General features: G+C 40.4%; 1 protein-coding gene across 1 annotated transcript; it reads left to right on the forward strand.

The window, feature by feature from the left end:
• Window positions 1-4061: 4061 nt before the first annotated feature.
• Window positions 4062-19955, forward strand: LOC104914744 (dymeclin; the record flags this gene model as incomplete). Its single annotated transcript, XM_019610271.2, has 5 exons — window positions 4062-4275; window positions 6290-6468; window positions 11635-11760; window positions 18399-18512; window positions 19842-19955. Coding segments are annotated over 5 exons (732 nt in total), but the record flags the coding sequence as incomplete, so codon positions are not given.
• Window positions 19956-21699: the final 1744 nt, after the last annotated feature.

A 21699-nucleotide genomic window follows, 5' to 3' on the forward strand; every position in this document is an offset into this window, starting at 1 on the left:
CTCTCCCATTTGATTCCGTGGATCGCTTTTTCCTCTCCCATTTGCTATTACATAACATCCCCGTGGCAACTTGAGAAATGGCTTACATGGAAAAGCAATCGGAGGAAAAGTATTGATGTATTTTTAGTTTTCTTCTAACACAATGTAGCAGCTGGAAACCAGGAGGAGAGCCAGCACAACGTGAGCTGCCAGCTCTCCGTGGGCCACCAGAAAGTGTTCATCTCACCACAGTGTGAGAAGCATTGGATTGACTTGAGAAATGTGACACATCACAGGCATTAAAAAAAAGAAAAAAAAAGGCTTCTCAAGTTCCCAGAGCTGCTGCTTGGTCATAATAGCAATTAAGTCTTAATGGTAATAGTTTTGGATAGTACTTGATTTGCTGGTTGTGGTGGAGGAATCACATGATGCTATCAAATAGAAGTAGAGAAAATCACTTGTGCCTTAGCTCTTCATTATCTGTGTAATTTAGTGCTGTCCTATGTTGTAACATTGAACAATTAATTTTCTGTATGCTGACAGTTCCATAAATGGAGAAGCAAAGCGTGGAGCTAGCTTAATTTGAGAATTCCTAAAACACGAGGTCAGTGAGAACCACAGCATGGCTTGGGTTGGAAGTCCCCAGTTCCAACCTCCCACTGGAGCAGGTTGCCCAGAGCCCCATCCAACCCCAGCCAGGCCTTGAGCACCTCCAGGGATGGGGCATCCATTTCTGTTCTGCATGGTGCTTTTTGTGGTCGTGGGTTTTCTGTCTGGTTTTCATTTTCATTTTTTACCAGCTTCTGTAGCCTAGTCTACCCATATTTTTTTGTCTTCCTGTGTTTGCTTTTCCCATTTTAGAATAAGAGAGCGGGGTTGTAACTTTGGAAATGTTAAAATGGCAAAAAGAGTTCAAGAAGATCTTTGGAAACTTCATATCTATCTGAAGTCTTCTTTCTTTTCATTCTTCAGGGCAGCCCAGGGATACTGCCTTAATCCCGTGCTTGTAGGGCTGCTCATGGAGAAGTCTTTGTGGATGAAACGTGGCACTCAACCAAATAGGTCCAAGAGCAATAAAATTCATTTGCGGGATTGTAATGTGTTTAATGAGTATAATTGCATTTTGCAGCTCTTATTATAAAAAATAAAATCTCAATTTTTAAAAGCAAGCTGCTAAGATTTTAATATCCTCAAAGTATAAGGGAACTTGTTTGAGTAGGTACAGCTATGAACCTCAGCCGTTTCTCTTTGCTTTTGTCTACCAGAGACCAGAGTGTTAGACTGCGATTTCTGCCTCATTCTGCTTACATTAAAAAGTGGTCTGGTGAAAGACAGTTCCTTTTAGATGAATGTGTCATTGCTTCATTTTGCCATTAATGTTGTTCCGCAGGCTGTCAAACTCAATTACAAGTCTGGTGTTGTTTTCATGGCTCTCAACAGTGTTTCTTGCCATCCTAGAGCAGAACTTCAGATTCCCTATTGCAAAGAAATGTGCTTTGCTCTTAAAGTGAGGTTTCTGTTTATTTTAGTTTGAAACAGATGGAAATATCTACGGCCGAACGATGTGAAATGATATTAGACAGCTTTGAAGGTAGGAAATGATTTTAGGGTTTTGGAAGAAACTTGGAGGAGCTCAACATTGCAGTCTTGTTGCTCTAGCAAGTAATTTAGTGAAAATTTGATGTCATCTGAAATAATGGACCACTACTGTTTGCTGCTCTTGCTGTGCCTTATGCAGAGCAGTATGAGTAGGGAAAACAGTTGTGGTGTGCAGTTTTGTGGAACAGGAGGGAAAATGGATCTGCACACTCTAGTTTTAAGGCAAGAAACAACATGTTCCAAGTTCCACTGTTGTTTGTTTTTTTTCCAGAGATAATTGGCAAAATGTTTATATTATTTTAACTGATTAAAAAATAATAATAATTTGATAGTGTGATTCCGTGTGGAAATGAGTAAACAAAGTTATGTTAGAGAATGGCAATTAAAAATAGATATTTTGCAGCAAACAGCACATTGTATAGATGAAAAGTGCCCTACCTACAGAACTATTGAAGAGTGTTTTAAGATTGCTAACTTTACCAGGGCTGTAATTGACATGAGAAGGGCTGTTTTTGGTAGCGTGGAGTTTTTTCTAGTGTTTGCAGAGCTTCAGAAGCAGGTTGGATCATCATGCTGTTGTGGGTAGTCTGCACCCTATCGCCCTTTTCACAGTCTGGTTGTTTAATGCTGAGAATTGTGGCTTATCTTGACCACTGAGAACATATAGAATAAAATGAAAAACATTGGCTGTGACATATCTCTTCCCAACACTTTGTTTAGCACAATAATGCAGTGGTCATGAACAAAAGCATTGCTTTCCTTACTAACACTGGGGTCACCAACCAGCACATAGAACCAAGTTTGACATTGCATTTTGGAGCTGAAGTGAATGTTATGGACCCACTAGCATGGGACTGATTTTTCTGGAGGAATGCCCTTGCCAGCAAGAGGCAGAACTCCAAGAGGTCACTTGGGTCTCGTATCACTGTGTGAATTCCTCGAGGACGTAATTAGCTCATTCTCTCTGATGGAAGACTCAAGTTACTAATCAGCGCTTGGACCATGTCTGTCTTTACCTAAATGTTGAGGAAAGGTGTAGTAATGGCAGTGGTGGAGTTCCCATCCCTGGAGGTGTTCCAGAACCGTGGAGATGTGGCACATGGTCAGTGGGCACGGTGGGGTGGGTTGACGTTGGACCTGGGGAGCTTAAAGGTCTTCTCCAACCTTAACGACTCTATAACCCTTTTACTTGGAAAGCTACCTTGATGGTCAGTGACTTTATTCTGACTTGAGAACAGTAGATCACAAACACAGTGATAACAAATTATTAAAGTAACATGAAATTTTTGCTACGGAGGTTCTAATCATCACACTTTTTATTGCAAGAAATCCTCCAAGCTGCTCAATGCTGAATGTCATTAGTTCCTTTGCCTTTGACGTGGCACTAATTGCCTTGCCACAGTGCCGATGAGGGGAATGTTGGTTGTTACAAAACCTGACCGTATGATTATGTTTGAAGAAAAATCTGGTTTGACTTCCAAAACTTTGTAAGGCTGAGAACAGATTCTGTTAATTGACAATACTGTGTGTATGCTTTGCATTCCAGTAGCTTTCAGGTTTTTGTCCTCTAATCTGTCAGATTAGAATACTGAACTAAATTAGAAACAATATAGAAAACTAAACCTCCTTAATTTTCATTTCTTTCATTAAAAAATTATGTTATTATTAACTTTGACTCTCTGACATGAATTAAAAATAAGAATTTTGAGGTTGAGTTTCTTTTTACTGTACTGTATACTCTGTGTGTATAATTAAAGAGTTTATTAAAGCTCTGTTCATTTGATATAATGATCAGAATCTACCTTAAATTTTCAAGGTACATTCAAAGCCACTCAGTGCTCAGCAGGCATTAAGGGATGAGAATGCTTATCTATAGAAAGGGGAGAACATTCTAGTGTGCATTGTTACTGCAGTTAGGAAGCAAATAACTGAGAGCTGCTGTGAGATGATCAGTTCAAATTGCTGCTGCTGGTGGTTTTGGTTGTTTTTGTCCCCAGGAAGTTTATTATTTGCTGTTACATTATCTACCCACATCTAATGAGCAGTGATATTCTCTACTGGACTCCGGTTGTTGAAGCAGTATTGGCTTTTGTTACTTTGCTGTGCCTCAAATACATGAGGTTATCAACATTAGAATACAGAATAAAAATACTGCAGCATGGAGCGCATCAGTTTATTCAAGTGGCTGTGTACCAGCTCCGTATTCTCTCTCAATACATTAGAATTATGAGGGATCCTTCAGCCAGCGTCTGCTCTGTGTTTCGTGTTCGCTCTTTGTTTCCTTTCTGCATACTTTTTCTTATCTTCCTACGGCTTAATTTTCTTGTGTTCCTCCTGAAAATCTCATTTTTAGACATCGTGTCTTCATACTGTGCAGAGGTGAATTGCTTTTCTCCTTTTCCACATCCCTCTGTGTTAGATAATTCCCTTCTCTCCAGAGGGTCATTCTTCATTAAAATAAGAGTGTGCATTCTGCTGTCTGATTGGATTCTCTTTTGTGCCTTTTCTCTGCAGCTGGCCTGTGGACAGTCTTCACCTTGGGCGGAGTGGGGAGTAAGGCAACACCACAGCTGGAGCAGTGCTCCCCACTGGCTAACCAGAGCCTGCTGCTGCTGCTGGTCCTGGCCAACCTGACTGATGCTCCGGACACACCAAACCCCTACAGGCAGGCAATTATGTCATTCAAGAACACACAAGGTTTGTGTCTGATAGGACAAGATGAAACGATTTCAGACTGAAAAAGAGGAGATTAATACTGGAAATAAGGAAGGAGTTCTTTACAAGAAGGGCAGGGAGGTGCCGTTTGCCCGGAGAGGTGATGATGCCCCATTCCTGGGGACAGTGGATGGGCTCTGAGCACCTGGTGGAGCTGTGGGTGTCCCTGTGCACTGCAGGGAGTGGGGCCTGATGGCCATTCCTATTCAAACCATTCTGTGATTCCTTGATTCTCTGATCTGTTCTTACTCCAAAGCATGAACCGATGAAAATGCAGCTTTTAAGTTGCTGCAACTTTTTGGAGATTCTCTTTCCAAAACCTGTTTTTTTCTCCAGCAAGCCCATGTAATAGGACACCTTCCTATGGGAACTGTGATGAGTAGTTGGCTCCCTGGTGCTGAAACTCATGGAAGGGACAGAGGAAGGAGGGTACTTTTTCCTTCAGACTTGATGAATTCAAGAAAGCTTCATAATTTTAGAAGACATAAATAAAGCTGTCTTCCAAGTAAACTGGTTATCCAAGAGACTGCAGGAGTTCTCTGAAGATTTATAGCACTTGGAGAAATCCTGCTTAGCTGGCATCATGTCCCTTAGAGCTGTGATGAGCTATTGCATTGCTAATTGTGTCGTTCTGTGTCGAAAGCAGCATGAAAACCCCTTTTTTCTTTAGATGTGAATGTCTACAGAATAACATTGTTTCCATTAAACTTGTTTCCACTAGTGATATTCATATAATTGAGCTTATATTTGGTTCTTGAGAACACCGAGTGGGACTGGAAAAAGGAGAATGGCATAAAAAAGTCTAGTTATGGTCATAATGATTCATAGGATGTGATTTTAATGTGAAAACTAGCTTTTGGCAGTGTTGAGTATGTTGTAGAAAACTTTGCCAAGTGTATGCACTGGAAGGCAAGGGGAAGTAGGAAAGCCACACTGAAGTGGATGTAATGTTGGTGATCGATCCCTGAAGGGACAGAGATGCATCCTAAAAACCTGCTCTGTCCACCAGTGACTGTGCAGGAGTAGTGGTTGTCACACTGTGTCCTACAGCACAACTTTCCTAAGTTAATGCATTTTTAATAAGCAATGAGCAATTCAGAAATCTGTAGTCTGTTATTGTGGGAACTGAGGAATTTTGGTTAAAGTCTTCAAGTTTGGACATCTTGTTTATAGAAGCAGGGCAGCTTTTAAGTCCAGACTTGTAGGATACTTGAGTATTTGAACTGCTGTTGTTCCCAGGGTATCCACAAAATTACTGCAGTTTTTCCATATGGTGAGCTTGTCGATATGCTCAGAAAGGATAGCCCTTGCATCCAGTTGCCAAGACACTGAAATAAGTAATTCAGTTCCCAAAGGCAGTCTCATCCCCCTTCGTATGTCTGCCATGGATGCTTGTTTGGAATGGTTCTTTGTGCAGAGCTGGGTAGGAGGGTACTATACAAATTTCTGGAGAGGTTTTTGAGAGTTGAGAAATGTACCTCTGCTGCAGGGGAACAAACTTTGCACTCTCAGAGGTGTTCTGTGAAAAAAAACAAGGGCACAATCTGACATGGGGAGGCGGGGAGGCTGAGCAAGGATGACAACCTTGCTCTTTGCATGCTGAGCACTGACTGTCGTGCTTGCTTCTTCCATTTCCACTGGAAATTCCTAGAAGTTAGAGATGTGTGTTGGAAGTTTTTGTTGAAGCCGGTGGAGCTTCTGGAGAAAAAGTTCTCTGAGCGGAATGCTGTTCTGTTCTCACTTTCAGCTCTGCCATAAATCATATGGTGAGCATGCATAAGGTACTGCTAGTCTGGTTTGTTAGACTGTATGGAAGGAGGCTTCATCAGCGCCCTGTAAGGTTTATGCCCATCTATGGTAAGACTCATGGATGCTTTGGGTTACCTCTTTATTATGGTGCCTGTATAAAATATTTCATCCAGAGGTTTAAAAAGTTGAAAGCTATCTGGATGGCAAATATATTTGCTAAAGATTATTTTATATTTTTCTGTTTCAGACAGCAGCGCTTTCTCATCATCACATCCCCACGTTTTCCAGATTAATTTTAACAGCTTGTACACGGCTTTGTGTGAGCAACAGAAGTCTGATCAGGCAACCCTTCTGCTGTACATGCTTCTGCACCAGAACAGCAACGTACGGACATACGTGTTGGCACGGACAGACATAGAGAACCTTGTAAGTATTGTTCTGCTCATCCTGAAGTCCCACCACTAACCCTTTGTGCCATGTCCACACCACACTTAAGTACCTTTCAGGGTGGGGACTGCACTCCTCACTGGGCAGCCTGCTCACATTGGCAGATTGTGTTCTGTTAGCTTATTTTTTAGATATTCAGGCCAAAAATTGCACAGGTTTATCATGTGTGTATGTGTATAATAGTTAGCAGAATGAACTGTGACGTGTTTGATGTGCCAGATATCTCACACAATTGACATAAGGCTGAAACTCCTCAGTGAATACCTTATAGACTCTGTAGAAGTGCAACTTCAGTGACTTCTTAGCTGCTTCAATAGGATTGTTGTTCACAGCTGATGTAACAGACACCTGGTGCAGTTCTTGTAGGTTATAAATTAGCTGATGCTCCCTGGTGCACTTAGTAATGTCACAAACCACTTCAACAAATCTTACTTATTAAAAAGCATTCCTCTAATAAGATAATGGCTGTCTGGGGGAATAGGGAACAGAATAGAGAACCTTTTTCATTACGGTATTTGAAGTCCTGCCAGATAATTGGATCCTGTGCCTGTTTGATGGCAGATATGGAATAGGTTTGGGCTCAGTCCAAGTTCTTCCACTAAAATCAGAGTTGTTAGAGACTGCTGTTGGTAGACTCAGGCAGGATAGTTGATACTGAATTGATTATTTGAAACTGAGCTCCTGTGTAGTCTGCTGCACATTGTCTAGGTGTGACCTCAGTCATTCTGTACAAATCCTGTGAACAAGGCATTATACTTGGTGTCCTGTGCTATTGGTATGTAGTATGATGGGTTTCACAGCAGCTAAGCTTATCAATTTATTGTTAGAGAAATAAAGTTTAGGTGCAAGCCCTGTTTTGAAACTGATTGCTCTGTCTCAAGCTATCCTGTCCATGTATTTTACCCTTCATGCATCCTGGTGCTTTTAGTGGTCATTGCTGATACACTGCTGACATCTCTTTGCAATCTGCTTGTTTTCAGTGGGCTTGTAGGAAGGGATGAGCTGCAGCAGGCAGCTAAGAAGAGCAGTCTCAGCTGCTTTATAGCATGTGCTGAGCCAGGCACAAAGAGCATTGGGAGTGAGGAGTTAATGGACGACAAAACTATGGTCTCCCAGTTACAACCCTGTGGTTAAAAATTTAAATTTGTAAATGACAGGAAGGGGCAGGAGTGTGGGGCAGCTTCCGTATATGGCTATGGTAAGGCTCTGTGCTATTCTGGTGCCATGCTACCACACTCACGAAATAATCACAGACTATTGGAAGATGGAGAGAGTGCACAGAAACAGTTTTTTGCTTAAAAAAAAACCAAAAACCAAACACCCACACACAAACTAGGAGAACTCTGAGGGCTTGTTGTGGAAAACTCAGAAAGTGAACTGTGCTGAGTTAGTGAGAAAGCTGTCTGAGCAGTGTGTGGATGTGTCAGTGTCTCTGCGGGGAAAACGTTGTCGAGGAAGGACTCAGCCTGCTGGGAGGCACGGTAAGGACGAAGCCTGGAAGGTGAATCCCACAGCTTAGAAAGATGGGAGGAAAATAAAGTAATTCAGAGGTGAAAGTTGCTGACAAAGCAGTGCTCTCCTTAAGCCAAGGGTGGATGGCCTCTTAGAGGACTGTGGTGTTATCAGGCATAAACCAGTGGGCTAGCTGGGTGAAGCACACAGGTCTGTGGTGTGAGAGATCTGGTCAGCGTTCAGCTGAACTCTCATCTAAATTTGAGGGGTTTGGGATTTTGGAGGTTGTTTTCTTGCACTTCATTCAATGCATCACAGCATTTGTTGTCTTTTTTCTCTTTTTTTTTTAACAATTCTTTCTGGGTTTGGCACCCAGGAAGCATTTCTAACAGATGATCTCTCTGGCATTCCCGAGGATTTTTAAGATATCTTTGCACTTCTGTAACATCTGTTTAATTTGTAAATTGAGTCAGCTGTTTCTAACTGCTGTAGTAGATTGTTTCAGGTTGTTTCCTGACTGGTATATGAATCTGTCATTTACATGGAAATACCTTCATTTTCTTGTTTTATTGTACATAGCGCAATGCATCTTTTTCCTCTTATAATCAGTTTGATAGAATGTAATAGACAGTTGTATGTCTTCCATAACTTACACCATCTCAGTGCATGTAATTCTATAAAATACTTGCTGTTAGAGATGTTTGTGTCTGGAAATGCACCCGCATTGTTAAACTGTGTGTGCAAAGATTCTCCAGGAAATGGTGGCACTGATGAAATAGGGGGCAATTAGTTCATTTCTTCATAAGCAGAGCAGCATTGTTTGTGGATGGGAGAATGTTGAGCCTTTTCTTGTTGGTAGGAGCACGTACAGCTTCTAATGTCTACTTTTACCTGGCTCTTGCTTGGGGGATTAGAAGGAGAACCTTGTAATGGTGGCTGTATCTTACTGGTTAAAAGCTGCTCCTCATAGAAGAGTGTTAGTAGTAATTCCACAGTGATAGTTAAATGATTCTGAATTAAAGGGCCTGCAGAACAAGAAGTGGTTATGGTATATTTTTTTCCAGTTTCATTTAGAAATCATTCATTGGAGGATAGGACTGCGTGTTCAAAAGCTTTGGAATGAGGGGTTGCACCATTGTATTTTTTCGTTAAAAAAATCAATCAAACTAAAAAGAAGCAAGACGCTTATTTGTATGGATATTCCTGGATGTAGCTCTCTTCTGTTTGGAAGAATGGGTTGTGGAAGTTTTCTGTTAACCACAAGTGCTAATGTGTATTGCACCAAGCATGTCTAAACAGGATCTGCACGACACTTGACTATTAAGTGTTAATGCACGTGTGTGACATAAACTTCGTGATTTAATGTATGCCTGTACCATAAAAGTGTAGAAGTGTGTTTTGGTTGCAAATCTAGAAAAATTCTAGTGAAACTAAAATTCTAGTTTTGTCTTGCATCTTAACTCTCTTAAATCTTTTCTACTTAAATGGTGGCTTATAAAATCATAGAGTATCCTGAGCTGGAAGATGATCCATAGGGATCACTGAGTCCAACTCTTGCCTCTACATGAAGACCAGACCATGTGGCTAGGGCTTGTTGAATACTTCTTGTTTTCAGAACAGTAACACTTGTCCTAAAGGAATGTACATCTCAGCATATCAGTGTACAAAGGAAAAACTGCCAGTGGAATTTATGAACTAGATGCATTTATTTTGTTTTCACCAGAAAATGGGCAGGTAGTTGGCCATTTGATTCTGTGATTTGCCTCTTTCAGTTTGGTCCAGTAATTAGAACATGAGAAGTCTTCTCACTGGTTACTTTTGTGTATTGTTTTGTCCTGGATGTAACTTATCATAACTCTTAGGCTTGGAAATGGTGTTGAGCTTATGCAATGCAAAGCTCCATAAAATTAAAATATTTCATTTGGAAATAGCTTGAGCAGTGGACTGATGGAGCGACATTTGTACAACAGAGCTGTGAAGGATCTGGAATACAGTTCTATGGGGAGTGCTTAGGGAAGTGGGATTGTTCAGTCTGGAGAAGAGGAGGGTCCTGACAACTCCCTGAGAGGAGGTTGTGGTGAGGTGGGCATCGGCCTCTTCTCCTGGGTAATGACAATGGGAATAGAGGTAATGGCCTCAAGTTGCGTGAGGGAAGGTTCTGGTTGGATATTAGGATCAATTTCTTCTCCCAAGAGTGGTGATGCAGTGGTAAAGGCTGTGCAGGGAGGTGGTGGAGCCCCCATCCCTGGAGGTGTCCAAAACCATGGAGATGTGGCACTTGGGGACATGGTCAGTGGGCATGGTGGGTGGTTGGGGTTGGGCTTGGGGATCACGGAGGTCTTCTCCAACCTTCATGACTCTATGATTCTCTTCCACTCAAAGAAAAGTGGTTTTGCAAACTTTTTTTACCAAACACGTATCTTAGGAAAACACAGTCTCTACTCTCAAGACTGATACTCATAAAACACAGAAAGATTGCCTGTAGTTTTAACTGGAGAAGAATCCTTTGAATATGTAAAGAAAGGAAGTTTGTGATATTTTTGTAAATATCTTTTCTCTACTTTTGCTGCTGTATTGCCCTGCCCCTGGCTAAAGCATCTGCTAGAAGGTTTTGTGGCCTGCAGTACTTAGCTAAGCCTCATAGGTTTTGATAGAAACTGTGTTGTGTTTAATATGTTCCAACTGTTTTGGGACTTGTTGACTGAACAGAACATTCTGGTAACTTCAGAGTCTTACGCAGTGCTCAGCGCTCTGGCCTCGCACCAGAATAGGTTTCACATGATTTATCCTGCTTCACTGGACTTGTTTTGAAGAACAGAAGTCTGTAGGAGTCTAGAATCTTCTTGGACACCATTCAGTATCTCATACACTATCCTGGAATTGGGAGTTGTCTCCAGTTCCTGTTTCCAGGGTATTTTTGCAGTGTGGGGAAGCACATACTGAGCTAGTGGAAAGCTAATTTCCAGTTGGTAAGACGACAGCGTTTGCATCTGGATTAGCTTTAGCCTAACATTCAGGTATGCTTGCAGTTGCAATTCGTTTTCATTATTACTACAAGAGTTTGGCTGAAGCTGTTCATCCTGGTGGAAATGTTGCAAGACCTTGGGCTGAACTCTCAGCAGAATGTCAGTTCTCGTTGCCTGCACGCTGTCTAAAATGGGAAAAACAGGCCTTTGCTAGTCGTAACCCAACCCAAACTGGTTCTTGTCTGGATTATCTCCACACACCAAAATGGGATCTGAATTTCAGGTCACCTCAGCTCCAATATGCCTGGCTGTGTTTGATGAGGAAAGTTATTTCAGATCAGGCTATGCTAGCAGAAGTGGTTAGAAACAACTGTTTTCCTGTTTGCACTGCTGAAAATCTTGTTTATTTTCCCATAGTCTAAAGGGGAACTCAAGCTTTCAGAGCCTACGATAAGTACTATGGCTGGAAATGTAATTTATTAGAAATTGGAATGCTATGTCTCACCACAAGAAAAATTTTGCATGGACTTTCTTGTGGAGACAGAGCAAGACAGACAGAAGGTGTTTGAATGCTGTACGTCACTGCTTAGGAGTGGTTATTTGGAGAAGGAGAAATCACTGTGATACTGTTCAGGACGGGCTGATAGTTGGGAGATTCGGAGTCTCCTCGTTTTATTGTCAGCTGTTTAAAGACTCATCTAATGTGCACATTCCTCCTTCCCTAAAGGTTCTGCCAATTCTCGAAATTCTATATCATGTTGAAGAAAGGAATTCACACCATGTCTACATGGCTCTCATCATTTTGTTGATCCTCACAGAGGATGATGGCTTCAACCGATCCATTCATGAAGTGGTGAGTTGCTGCTTTGGTAAATAACTCTTGAGACCTAAAAATCACTCCAGTCTTTATTTATAATTTTAAGTGTGCAGTGACTGTGGATTGAGGAACTTAGAGGGGCTATAAAAGGGAGAGAGAAACAGAAAAGCTTTTTTATTTCTCTTCAAAATCTTTGCTTAACCAGTTTGATGCAGCTGAGGGAGGGTCTTAATAGGAGTTTTATTTTCCAAACTGTTGCTTCCTTACTTGGCATTTTTTTTCTGTCTTCCTGCTAGATTAATATCTGTTCTACGTTGTCTATATAATATCATCCAAATGTTGACTCTCTGTGATGGGCCTTGACCATCTGTGCTGGAGAAGACCTTGGATAATAATATTCTGGATCCCAGCTTCTAACGCTGTGATAATACAGATGTCCGCACTGATTATATTTTATTTTTTGATTGGGACATACAAACTCTCTTTTGGGGTTATGTAAAATCAACGAAATGCAAAAAGCGAGAAGCAACTGCTCTCAAGTAAATTTCCAGCCTGACTGGGAGGTAATTGGTGTTTCGTCTTAGTGCCAGTGATCAGACCTTAATAATACATATGTGCTGAAATGTCAGAGTTTTATATAGCTCTGTATGTCATAAATGGAGCTTGGTGAGGGTTTAGGGGACAGCAGACGATTCCACCCCTGACTCAGTCTGTTTCCTCGTTGTCCTTCATTTGTTTCAGTTGGTTTACATGCAGTCTGTCAAAAATTCTTTGCTGGATAAGTAAAGTGGAAGATTTCCCTAATGCTGTTAATGAGGATCCAGCTGTGGAATGAGAACTTAAATCAAGTGTCCTTGTCCAGTTTATGCTTGCCATCACCACTAACGCTGCCAATGTATTTGTAGTGTAATGTGGATGTTATTTTACTACTTCCGTTTCAGTTACAGAAATATCTGGTTCCTTTCACCCTGCACTGATTTGCTCAGCCCTGCCTTTGCCTTTTTCTGTTTTCTTGTCTGTTTAATCTGTTTTACTTCAGAATCTGACTGCTTGTTTCTTATTCCATGCCTTTTTCTTTCTACAACTCCCTCCATATACCTGCTCAGTGGCATCCTTTCAGCAGTAATGCCAGGGAGTTTGCTCATTCTGCAGATTGGTGAAGGTGGCTGTGAGCTGCATTTGTGTCTATGTGAGCTTCTTTATCACCCTGCTTCAGAATAAGGTGTGAAACTTTGGGCATAAAAAGCCCATGGAGCATTATGACACGGCTGAGGTCAGATGTAGAATAACCTTAATTCTTCCACTGAATTCTTCCAATTCTTCCTCTATTTCTTAATATTGATTTTCTCACCTTTTATCACTTTTCCGTGATTGACTGGATGTGTTTCATGTAAAAGCAGAGAGCAGACTTTATAGAATCATGGAATGAATGATAAAATGGCTTAGACTGAAAGAGCTGTTAAGATCACTTCAAGGCAAATCAGAATGCTGTTCCACCACTGCAGTGCTTACCTTAGTGATTTTGAAGGCTTTTTCCTTGCCCATGCTTAGGAGAAAGAGCTGGTGACCCCCTCCCCAAATCAGCCCTGATGTGAATGAAAGTTGATGACTACGATTCTAATGACTGCTTAATTGATAGGAAAAAAAGCACGTTTTGTCAAGCTTTTAAAAAGTTACCTTCTTGGTGAATGGATATATTGGTGGAAGGATTGGTAGTTAGCACCTTGCTTTGTCTGCAGGAAAAGGGTGCAAAATCATCCTGATGTATCAGTTCCCCTTTCCCATCCTTTGAAATTGTTTGAATCCTCGTTTCCAGGTGTTGGTGACTGAACTACTATTCTAAAAGTACAGTGTAATGGAAGTATTTAGTCTCCTGCTTTCCTAAAAATTAAGTCCGCATCTCCTGAAGTCTAAGGGAGTATTACAAAGGAGAAAATATTATGAATAGAACTGGGAAACTGCATGTACAGTTGTCAAATGTGAACATCAGTTACACAAGTGGAATGAACTCTTATTCACTGCAAAGATTGCTCAAATGTTAACAACTACAGCAGGATTTTTTTTTTAATCGCTTGGCTGAAGAATGGAGAGAGAAGAAATTGATGTAGTTTAGGTCAACCTGGTTTTCTCTCTGCTGCTATGTATCCTATGTAATGTTCTTATAAAAACCTTTATACACTATTTTCCTTTCACCCATATTTATTCATTGATTTCTAAGATTAATTTTAGTAAGCCCGATTTTATAAATCTTGTGATTGTACAAACTAGTAAAGAGCTTAGGAAGCCACAGAAATTCTTTTTTGACTGTTGAAGCATTTCTTTTTAAATTGATTGTGGTCTTAACTGCTGGAAACCGTGATCCAAACCATCAGTCCCAGTGTGGCTTCATGAATTTGGGGCCCTGGAACCACGGAGAGCTCCGTTTCTTTACTAATAATAACTGAGTAAATGGGTAAATGCAGGAATTCCCACAACAGATGTGTATCGGTGATTTTTCTTTCCTGATTTTTGCAATTGTAGATAAAAAAAAGATCAGATGTCTCAGTCACTTTGTGTGGTACTTGAAGAGACAGCAACCTGTAGCACTGCCACAGTACTTTGCTCTGTGACAGACTGTAAAGCACAACTTAACTGTGTTTGTCTTTATTCTACTAAGGAACATTTCTCAAGCCGATCAATGGGAAAACAAGAATCTCAGTGCTGAGGATCCAGAGGACTGAGTTCCTGTTCTTTTGGTCTGTGTCTTCTGCACAGTGTTCAAAAGAGCATTTAATCAGAACCTCTGTTTTTTTTGTCTTGCAAACAAAGAGTTTGTTTCAAGGGTGGCATTGTTTTCATGCGGATGATATTGAAATTTGAAATACTTTTCATGTTTCATGCTTCTGGAACCAGTTGCTTTTGTTTTATGAAATTACTATCCATGTCTAGGATAAGGCCTATAGGATTCGTTTTCTTTTTTCTTCTCAGATTTTGTTTTCAAACCTACTGACTAAGGGTTTTGGTAAAGCATGCATGTAATTATGTCTTGAATATTTAGTACTACAGTCAGTGGGATCCAACCTATAATGAAAGATATCCCTTGGAGCAAAGAAAACCTATGACAAACTTCTTTGGGATCCAAGGGCAGAAGGTGGTGTATAAAAAATAGAATTACACACAGAATATGTGGTTTTGAGTTTGTATTTCAGAGAGTGACACAGAACAATGGTACTCTAAACTCTCAGTTCTCAATACTGAGAACTTTTATTCCTATAGTGTTTGAATGCCTTTTGGATCCTCAATAAAAGCATAGCACTGATGATCTATCAACGTCACAGACTGCAGTATAAATCACTTTTCAGTTTATGGGGCTTGATGGAAGGCATGCGCTCGTTTATGTGCAAGAATTAAGGCTGCTGACTAGAAAATAAATTGTGCGAGATGCATGCTGTCATATACATCCTGCTTGAAATATGAAACGTCCTTGCTGCAACTCAGCATTGCTGAGTAGCATTCTGCTGGCTGATTATGTTAGAGAGATCCTAGTCTTGCCATACGAAGCCTGGTGAGAATTCACAGAATCATGAAATCACTAAGATTGGAAAAGATCTCCAGGATCATAGAATCCAACCCCAAGCCATACCCACCATGCCCACTGAGCCACTCAGAACCAAGGCACATTGGTGGAAAAGGAACCAAGATCAACAAATTGATTAGAAAGGGAGAACAAGAGCTTCCTTGCTTAAGTGTTCATTTTAAATTCAACCTTTAATTTTCTCTTTAAAGAAATACATCTTTCTCGATGTGCAATGAAAAATGTGATGTTAATATTCTACAAGACTCCCATGTGGACCACTGATGTTCCTCTGTACAAAATCAATATCTAAAAAATAATAATTGCACTATGTAAATCTCAGCTGTGCTTGTTTTTCTGTAGCAGAAGATGATTAGTAACCATGTACACAAAAATTAGGACTTGCTGGTTTTATTTTTAATGCAGCAAGTCTAGCAACTATAAGGTTAGTCACTGCATTTTTACCTGTACATTAGATGCATTAACTGAAATATTTTGATGTGCTACATTCGTCAGTCCCTTAGCTTCTCATAAGAAGGTGGGTTATGATTCTGACGTTGTTTTAGAATAATGTTGTAATGTAAGCAGAATCCCTGTTAAATATCCCCTTTGGTTTCAAGGGGATTAAGTAAATGAAGAATAAAGTATCCTTAAAGGTTGTTAAGTGCACTGCATTAAGCTTCAGTTTTGCTTTTGTTGCTTATTGAAGGGCTTGTTCGTTAGTGTAGAGGGAGATGCTTGTAGATTGCAAATCTGTCCAGAATGTTGGTGGTTGTTCAGAAGTTGCTATAACTTGGATCTCTATAGATAGAGACATTGGGATAGTCGTGGCAGGTCATATTGTGACTACCGATAAAGTACATGCTTTTATAAAAGCATCTGCAAAATTTAAAAGGGATGAAAATGCAAAGTTTTGTTGCACGTTGACCCAAAATGAGAATAAGTGGAAGAATGTGTTCCAACTAGCAAATGTAAATCTTCTGTTGGTTGAGTATCAGAAAATGGTGGTTGGATGCAACTGGTAAGGAAGGTGAACTGAAAACCAGGGCAAATAACTTCAAGTACTGAGAGGTATCAGCTCTGGAATAGCTGCTGGAAGATGGGCTGCTCGACTCAGTTATAACAGGAGCAAACAAAGATTTTCACTACAGGCTGTAAAGACCAATCTTGTTTTGGCAATAGTATGGGATAGCTGATTTCTTTACAGTTCTCATGCAGCTCTATGATTCATAACTTTCATAATAGTTTTAAAACAAACCAAATCAGTATTTAAATGTGTTCAGTATGTGCAGTACTGCAGGGAAACAACAGCCAGTGTTAATAACTGATGATTTGGGTTTCACAGATAAGGATATTTTCTGTATGTAGGCTCCGGCATGCCTTTCTTTGAATCCTTTCTAAAACACCTTTGCATTGGTTTGTTCCTTCCTGAAATACATCCCTTTGCAAACACACCAGCTGAATACAAAAGTAATTCAGTACGGTTTGAGCAGATCCAGGCTTTGGGCTGAATTAGAGAAGCTGGGTTAATGGATTAGCTCTGAGTCTCCTGTTTCGTTCTCAAAGGTAGGGAAAGGAAAGAAGATTTATATGCTTCACATACTGCTGTTGATACAAGTTTTTTGGGTGCAGTGGCTGTTAATAGGAAAAGTATTCGCAGGAACAGGGACAAACTCTGCCAGTAGCAACGAGGACACATTTCTCTCTCTGCATTTGTGTCGTGTCTGTCGTCAATGGGGGCAGATGCAAAATGAGGAGGATGAGAGGCAGAAATGAACAGTGCACAATGAGTAATTCCATGGTCAGCTTTTGCAGGGCGAGGGTTGGTAATGTGCTCTGAATTATGGAGCTCTCCATTAGGTACCTCCTGTGGCCTCATGATTTCCTTCTAAACCACTCATCTTTAGCAAATACTGTTTAACGCTGAAATTCTTGTAATGGAATGTCCTCAAGACCTTAAGAATCAGCAGGAGAGAGAACAACTACGTGGAGGGCTGTGATCTGTAAAGGCACTGAGCAGTGTACATTCTCCTTAAATATATGTTATACAGAGAGTTTCAAATGACAATTACACTACCATGGAAATGAACAATTTGGAGTGACCTTTTTGGAATTCAGTTCTGTGCTCTTTCAGTGATTTACAACCTAATGATTGCATCAAGCCTGACATACAATTAATGTTTGTAAAGTATTTCTCTTGATTATTTCACTGGCAATGTTCAGTTGTAGTGGAAGAATTGTGCATCACCCAGCCAAGGGCTGAAACAGTGGGAGATGTCCAGATTTTGCCACAGATATCCTGCTGCAGACTTTGCAGAATTTGGTACTGTGGATTTCTTCAGGATCCCATATAGATTAACTTACTGAGATCTTTTAGGTAGCTGGGGAAGGCTTTAGATTCTGAAAGTATTTCTAGATGCTCGTTTAGTTTGTTGCTACGTCTCCATCCTCTCTATACAAAATAGAGGCCTTTCTGAGTTTACTGATCAGTGGGAGGAAGAGGGAATTCTACAAGCCAAATGATGCAGGATAAAGATCAGTCATTCTTTCCAATATCCATGTAAGAGATGGGAGGAAGGGATACAGTCAGAAATGTTTTCGTGTGACATTTTGACAACAGTAGTTAATGAAATCAAACAATGAGGTTTTAGATTTTTAAGGTGGGTTTTTTTTTTCATTAAACATGAAGTTTCAGCAAAACATACTAAAAATATCAAAGATGAAAGCTTTACAGAATGGCAGCTCTTTGTGAAATAGTCCGTGCTGAGTAAATCTTTGGCTTGACCCAGAATAGCCCCACATTTATAGGGGAACTTCTCCGTGCTTTTAGGGTTCTTTTCCCACTTATTATTTTTTTTGAAGGCAGGATTTTTTTGATATGTGCGTACAATACTATTCCAGATTGGTTGCTCGTAATTCTGGGAAGAACGACTGTGTTAATTCCCCTCTTGCCATAAGCTCTCAAATAGTGGTAAACCTTGATAGTGAAAAGCACAGAAAGGTGTGGAGCTCTGACCAGATTTACAAGACCATCAGCAAGGTTAAGGGAAAAGGGAGTCCGGAGACCTTTCTGTGTCCTTATTCAGACCCAGATGCTCAACAGCTTTTTTCTTCTTTCCAGATATTGAAAAATATCACTTGGTACGCTGAGCGTGTCCTAACAGAGATCTCACTTGGGAGTCTCCTGATACTCGTTGTGATAAGAACTATCCAGTACAACATGACACGGACACGGGTAAGACTTACATTGCGTGCTTGTGGACACAGTGAGGGCTTCTAAGTTAAGCAGCAGGATTTCAGCCTCAAACGGGGTGTGGGATTTCTTTCTGTTGCAGTGAGTTGGCACTGGAAGTTGTAGGATGGAAGGAAATGGGAAGAACAGCCATATTAGCTAAGCGCAGTGTTAGGTGGCTCTAAGCTTGTAGGACACTTTCTGAATTATCATTCAATTCATTGAGTAGGACTCTCTAAATTCCATAATTTAGAACTGTTTATCAGATGAGAAGAAAAAAATCCACTGTCTAATGGGGAGAAACGATTGCTTACAGCTTCTTTGCTTCTACTCAATTATTACTCAGAAGTGGGCAGTTCAGTTCTATGTGTAGTCAGTGTTCTTACGATGTAAAACAGCCACTGGGACAGTAGGGCATTTTGACTGTAGTACCTGGAGTCTGTTACACTCAAGTGTAAATGCATATTTTAGATCAGAGTAGAGAAAATAAATCCCTCGTAGGTGTAATTAAACACTGATGTGTAGGGGCTGGTCATGCTGATGGCTCAAAACAATGTATGAGTTCTTGCCAAATTTGAATATACTGAATAATATTACGTTATTAATAGTACCACAGCAAGTCATATGTGGATTCAAGATTTTTTTTTTCTCTTTTGAGCAATGGCCCAGTCTGTGCTTACTTGCCTGCAGCCAAACTCCATTGGTAGTGACGGTTCCCATCCTACTGAGGGCTCTGACATTGGGTTTTGTGAAAACCCTTGGCTTTGATAGGGCCATCACTTAAGTGCTCCTCTGGACAAATGGCTTCTGGAATTCTGAAAGAGGAGCAGAAATGTTAAGTATCATGGAGTAATAGTTGTAGTAGTAATATCACATAGTAATAGTATCACATATTAGTATTTAGTAATAGTAGTCGTATAGTAGAATATACGGAATGTTTTGAGAGAGTTAGTAGAGAAATGAGTTACAAAGCAGAAAATCTTAGGATAAGACTACAAAATGAAGGGAGATAAAGGAAGAGAAGAATTTATTTCTGTATTTATTACCCCTGTGATGTTTTGTAAAAGAATTTGCTAAGGCTATGAAGGTATACATGTAAGATACGTAAGTACACCCTGAAATCTGTGTCAAATCACTCTTATAAGCCTTGTATCAAAAGAGAAATATTTAAAACATCACTGCATGTATGAACTTTGTCATTCTCCTGTGAGCTTTTGACCATGGCCTTTGAAACAGTGGGTATCAGTCCTCTGAGTGGTTTCCTGCAACAGATGTCACTATATATAAAAAGGGCAGTTTGATGTGTTGGTTTTTCTCCCTTCTTTCTGACAGGACAAATACCTGCACACTAACTGCCTGGCAGCCCTAGCCAATATGTCATCACAGTTCCGCTCACTACATCAGTATGCTGCGCAGAGAATCATCAGGTAAATATGAAACTTCTGAAGTGGACTTCTTCTTAAACTTCTCCTTAAGCCTTGCTGAATCTCAGGAGCAGAGGGAATTGAATTTTCTATGCCATAAAGCTGGTGAACTTAATAGCTGAAATGATTACAGAGTAACTGAAGAATAGCACAATTAATTTTATTTTCTTTATATTTGGGTCTGTTCTGAATACACAAAAATGTGAGTATCTCTACCTGAAAAACTCTTGCTTTTGTTTCTCATAACACAAAGCTCAGTAGCAGCCTTAAAGCTCTAAGGTTTTCACAGATTTCTGTAACTTACGCTTCTTGTACTCATGCATCGCATTGTAGGAATGCACTCTGCTGGCCGTCAAGTACTCTGCAAACTGGATTTTCAGTGTGCTTTACTTCTTCCTGTGCTTTACTTCTTCCTGCGCATTTGACAAAAGATTTATTTCTTAAATCAGACAGAATATGGTGATTATTTTGTGCTGAAAGTATGGACAGTAAACTCTACATGATACTTTTCATGTGCTCTGGTTCTAGAGCATGGCCATAGCTTAGGAAGGAGGTACAGGAGTTGGTTCTTCCCATTCTTGCTGTGCTCCAGACCCTTTGTGAAGGGAGGTATCACACATGGGGCATCCTGCTCATTCTGGCAGCCAGCCCTGCTCCGTGCTCCAGGGGAAATTGGGAAGGTCCTTATGAATGCAATCTGGAATAAACTTCTTCAGTGCTTGTTAGAGCAGACAGTGTGCCAGAAATAAGTAAATGATAACTGCGTGCCTGTACGCTTTGTAAGGGACTTGGTTAATAGAAGACATACCTCATTCTTAAACCTCTCTAGTTCGGATTTAATTCACTCCTAGTCCCTTCTCTTTATGAAGTGCTTGTTTGTGAAAATATCAACTACTCATCAGTGTGAACGCTTCCATCGTCTTTTCCGTGTTTAATACACACATCCTTCTAAAATCCCGTGACAGTGAGTGTTCCGACTTGAGCTATTTTCCTGCTACATATCTCAGACATTGCCTTACATACCTTCCCTCCTCATTTCTCAGAAGGGTGGAGTTTGAGCTTTCCAAGCACTTGCAAACTCTGAAATCATAGCTTCTACCATGCACTTTGCACCACTTGTCAGTACATCTTTGTGGCACACTGACCTTGATGTTTGACACCTGTCCACGACCCCAGGAAGGATGTGGAACCTGATGAGGTTCTCTTGCACTCCTCATACGCAACATTTCAACAACCTGCCATGAAGTTGGTGTGCCCTATTTATCATCTGTCTAAACATGTTGAAATATGGCTGCAGCGTTGCTGCTTGTGAAAGAACTGTGCTAAAATTTGTATGGAAGATATGGTTCTGGTGTTGTTGTCTAACGCAGCAACTGCTGGCTGCCAGCAGGGTTGGCTGTATTGTTCTGGAAATAGTGTTGGAATAGGGTAAGGATGGGAACAGAAAGTGGACATTCTCATCAACTGAAGAAGGAAACTAGAAAGGCAATATGGTACACATCATGTACAGTGTAACATTATTACATAGTTCAAAGATATACAATTTTTTTTTTGTTTTTAAACTTGTTTTTAAATTGTTTTTAGACTTCTGCCCTTCTGTAGCTGGATGCTCCATATTACCGGGCAGTAGAAATTGGAATGAAGGAGATGAAATTTGAAACAGAACCTGAATAAGAAGAGGAGAGTTAGGGACTGCATTTGATTCTTTTTCTCTCAATTTTTGAATATAATTCAGTCAGAATCTTATTCTGCAGTTAGAAAGCTGT

Source organism: Meleagris gallopavo, chromosome Z (assembly GCF_000146605.3).
Source record: "Meleagris gallopavo isolate NT-WF06-2002-E0010 breed Aviagen turkey brand Nicholas breeding stock chromosome Z, Turkey_5.1, whole genome shotgun sequence".
In the NCBI taxonomy this organism is placed as follows: Eukaryota; Metazoa; Chordata; class Aves; order Galliformes; family Phasianidae; genus Meleagris; species Meleagris gallopavo.